The 4,139-nt window shown below is 38.7% G+C and overlaps 1 protein-coding gene across 1 annotated transcript; it reads left to right on the top strand.

The window, feature by feature from the left end:
• The first annotated feature begins 3,149 nt into the window (after window positions 1-3,149).
• Window positions 3,150-4,139, top strand: LOC100673240 (olfactory receptor 52E2-like). Its single transcript, XM_003421542.3, has one exon. The coding sequence runs from the start codon at window positions 3,204-3,206 to the stop codon at window positions 4,137-4,139; it is 936 nt and encodes a 311-aa protein (XP_003421590.2). The 5' UTR covers window positions 3,150-3,203.

Here is a 4,139-nt window from a genome sequence, read left to right as displayed (position 1 = left end):
TCTTCTCTCTTTCTCTCTACCTGAAGCTACCACTGAGTCTCCCTATATTGCTTTTCTCTTCTTTCATAATCATACATGGCACACATTTGCGTGAAGTACTTCCTTTGTGATAAACTTGTGCTCTTTTTAAAAATCATCGACTGACTCTACATCCTGCTAAGGAGGAGATTGTAAGAAAAGCAGCTAAAACAAAACAAACAAAAAACAAAGAACTCAAAGGGATAAATTTTTCTTTTACCCTGAGAGAAAAGAGGGAAAGTTTATTTGAGTATCATTTAGCAGGTGTCTTTCATCAAGTGAAGCTTCTTTTATCCTTATCATGTCATTGTTCAGCTCAAGTTTATAGGCAGGGGCTTAAAAAAAAAGATGTGGTTAATGGTGTTATCTACCTCCTCTGCATTGCACATAAGTGAAAGATGTAGAGAGAGTTCCATAAATTCAACAAATGTGAAAAAGCATACATAATGCTGACAGACTGATTAAACCCCAATATCAAACTTGTAGCTGTCAAGTAAATTCTGACTCGTAGTGATCCTACAGGACAGAGCAGAACTTCCTCATAGAGTTTCCAAGGAGTGTCTGTGGATTCGAACTGCCAACCTTTTGGTCAGCTGCTGTAGCTCTTAACCACTACACCACCAGGGTTTCCACAGACTGATTAGTAAGGCTAAAAAGCAGAAGTTTCCCTTCTGGCATCACGATAAGGAGCTAAGTATTCTAAGCTCTGCTGAATCATAGAAAGATATGGAAAAACACACACACAAATTGTTTTTCCTTTGGAATTATATTAAAAACGGTTAAAAACGCTCTAGAGAGCATTTAAAAACACATCTGAGGGCGAAACTGTTTAAATGAATCATCTTTAAACAATGATCCTCAAAGCTTTTAATGTAGTCATCTCCAAAGCAGGCTACATTCAAAATCGAGTGATACATGAAATTTTAATATGTTGTTTTTCTCATTTATGCACATTAGGTGCCAGTGGTTCAAATATACTTAGCCTCCTAACCAAGGCATTAAAGAGGAGATCAAGTGAAGAAAATATTGAAGATGCTGAACTATGAAGGACTTTCTGTCTCATAATATTTATGCAGCGTATGATCTACTTCAGATATGATCTACTTAGAGCTAGTAAAATGTCCCAAATCTGAAGAGGGTCATTATAAGGCTCTCACTGTTATAGTGGAAAGCCAGGTAAAGCAAGATCCCCTCTTCCAATATTTGGAGGTTTTTCATCCTATTTTTTTTAGGCAAAGTAAATATGACAGACATTCTTGGAACAGAAAAACATGGTGTGCAATTGAAAGTCAAGGAAACTGAGTCAAAAGAAAAAAGGCTCCCCACCTCCCAAAAAGGTTTTGTTTAGATGCTTAATCATGATAAGCTTGGTGGTTTGAGAAATGTTTTCAGAGAGAGAGAAATAAATGGAAATTGGAGTGATTTTAATGGAGTCTTTTCATTGTGAGCCAGTATTGAGTGTGTCAGATGGCTGAAAAACGTGTGCTTCCTGCCAAGAACATGGAGTGGTAAGAAGGGAGGCTAGAGGAATAGAAGGGGTATTCACCATTGGGTAACAGAAAATTACAATAGTACAGCACCAGGCAGTGATTCCCTCTGTTGCACAGAGGGTAATTATGGGTTGGAGCCCACTCGAGGGCACCTAACAACAACAACATCAAGGTTAAGTGAAACAATACTCTATCACAGGTCTTTCTGTGTGTGGGGGGGGGAGTACTCTTTTCCTGCTGGTTTGGTTTCCATTACTCTGAATTCTAGGTCAACGTCTTGCACTTTTAAACTTCAAATTTTGTAAACTTCAAATTTGTAAACTTCAAACCATAATTTTGTCTATTGAGAGTCGAAAGAATTCTTTAGGCAAAAAGAACTTCAAGAGGGGGTAATGTATGGTGGTCATCATCCATTCCAGTTTGTAACTTTGTCTCTAAGGAATCTCCTCTTGAGAGCCTTGAACATGTTTCTTGGCCTCTTAAAGCCATTTGTTTCTAATTTGAAAAAATAAATGTGCTAACATTATTTTCTTATTATTTTTGTCTTGTGCTCATTGGTTATTCTGTACCCCATTTTAGAGATTACTGCCTCAGAATCACCAATTAATTGATGCTTAACTTCAACATTTTAACATACATTTTTAATTAAATTTTAAAAGCAAATATATTATTATTCACTTATTTAAATGTGTCCCAAGAGGTAAGTAAATATCTGTATTCAGAACAGAAACACTCAATCCATCCAGAGGTATTAATGGGTTTGAGAAACAGCTTACTGTGAGGTTTGGTTTGCACAGAGGGATTCTACTGGTAACTCATCAATTTGTGATATTGAAGTTTAGGATTGAGACCTAATTGACAATCGTAATGGAAGATCAATATACTACTGATGAAATAAGGTAAAAATAAAAATGTATAAAATAAAATGGAAGAGGATCAAGTATGGTCATATTAAAATTTTAAAAATCAAGAATCATATTAATCTAAATATTTGAGACATCCATAAAAAGTGTACATGGACAGAGATATAACAATATGAAACAGTATAGATGAGGTTTGTGGTGAAGAAGATGGTTAAAAAAATGAGTAGTTACATAGGCATTAGTATTATTTTTTTTAATTTTCTGCAAATACCATGCTACTCATTCCATTTCTTGATCAATCAGTATTTACAAATATGGAGGGTGAACTTTAATGGCTGAGGTCCCTGGGTGGCTAGAACAGTTAACGTGCTCAGCTGCTAACAGAAAGTTTGGTGGTTCACATTCTGCCAGTGGTACCACAGAAAAAAGGCTTGGTGATCAACTTGCAGAAGATTACAGCCGATGAAAACTCTACGAAGTGCAGTCCTACTCGGAAACTCGTGGGGTTGCTGTGTGTAAGAATCCACTCGATTGACAATCTGCTATCTGTAATGGCTTAAAAAAAATGAGAAATTTGCGTTGGTACATGTCACAATTGCTCAGATCTTTTTCTTGGGCCTCTGTCTTTGGCAGGTCCTAGAACTCTGCATATGTATATGATGTGTGTGTAAGTTTTAATTTTTAGGTAATTGAGAACTTAATTTTATAAAGACATAAGATGGAGTAATATCTCTGTTCCTTTTTAGGATTAATCTGAAAATATCAGGGTGACTGGTTCCTCTATAGTGGAATAGCAACCCTAACAACATGTTCATATGCCATTTTGGAGAAGATGTCCCTACCAAATGACAGCCAGTTTCACCCACCCTCCTTCCTACTGCTGGGAATCCCAGGACTGGAAAACATCCACATCTGGATCGGCTTTCCCTTTTGTGCCGTGTATTTGATTGCGCTCGTTGGAAACTTCACCATCTTGTTTGTGATCCAGACTGAGCACAGCCTCAACCAGCCCATGTTCTACTTCCTGGCTATGCTGGCTACCATTGACCTGGGCCTGTCCACAGCCACCATCCCGAAGATGCTCGGCATATTCTGGTTCAGCCTCAAGGAGATACTTTTTGATGCCTGCCTCACTCAGATGTTTTTCATCCACATCTTTACTGGCATGGAATCTGTAGTCCTCCTTGCCATGGCTTATGACCGCTATGTAGCTGTTTGTAACCCTCTTCGCTATAGCACAATCCTTACTGACAAGATAGTATCTCTCATTGGTTTTGGAGTAATGGGGAGATCTTTCCTCTGTGTATTCCCCCTTGTATTTCTCATCCTGAGATTACCTTTCTGTGGGCACTATGTCATCCCCCACACCTACTGTGAGCACATGGGTCTTTCTCGCCTGGCCTGTGCCAGTATCAGGGTCAACATTATATATGGGCTGGTAACCATTGCTATCTTGGGGTTTGACATCACGGCCATTGCCCTTTCCTATGTCCAGATTCTCTATGCTGTTTTCCGTCTTCCCTCCTATGAGGCCAGACTCAAGTCTCCCGGTACCTGTGGTTCCCATGTCTGTGTAATTTTAGCATTTTACACTCCAGCCTTCTTCTCTTTTATGACTCACCGCTTTGGCCGAAATGTTCCCCGTTACATCCACATCCTTCTGGCCAATCTGTATGTAGTTATTCCACCTATGCTGAGCCCTGTCATTTATGGAGTCAGGACTAAGCAGATCCGTGAAAGAGTGCTCAGAATATTTCTTCAGAAATAA

Source organism: Loxodonta africana, chromosome 7 (assembly GCF_030014295.1).
Source record: "Loxodonta africana isolate mLoxAfr1 chromosome 7, mLoxAfr1.hap2, whole genome shotgun sequence".
Lineage (NCBI taxonomy): Eukaryota > Metazoa > Chordata > Mammalia > Proboscidea > Elephantidae > Loxodonta > Loxodonta africana.
This window is presented reverse-complemented; position numbering and strand designations above follow the sequence as displayed.

Bases quoted from the DNA above. Each gene is read 5' to 3' on its own strand.
- LOC100673240 (XM_003421542.3), top strand. From the start codon at position 3,204: ATGTCCCTACCAAATGACAGCCAGTTTCACCCACCCTCCTTCCTACTG.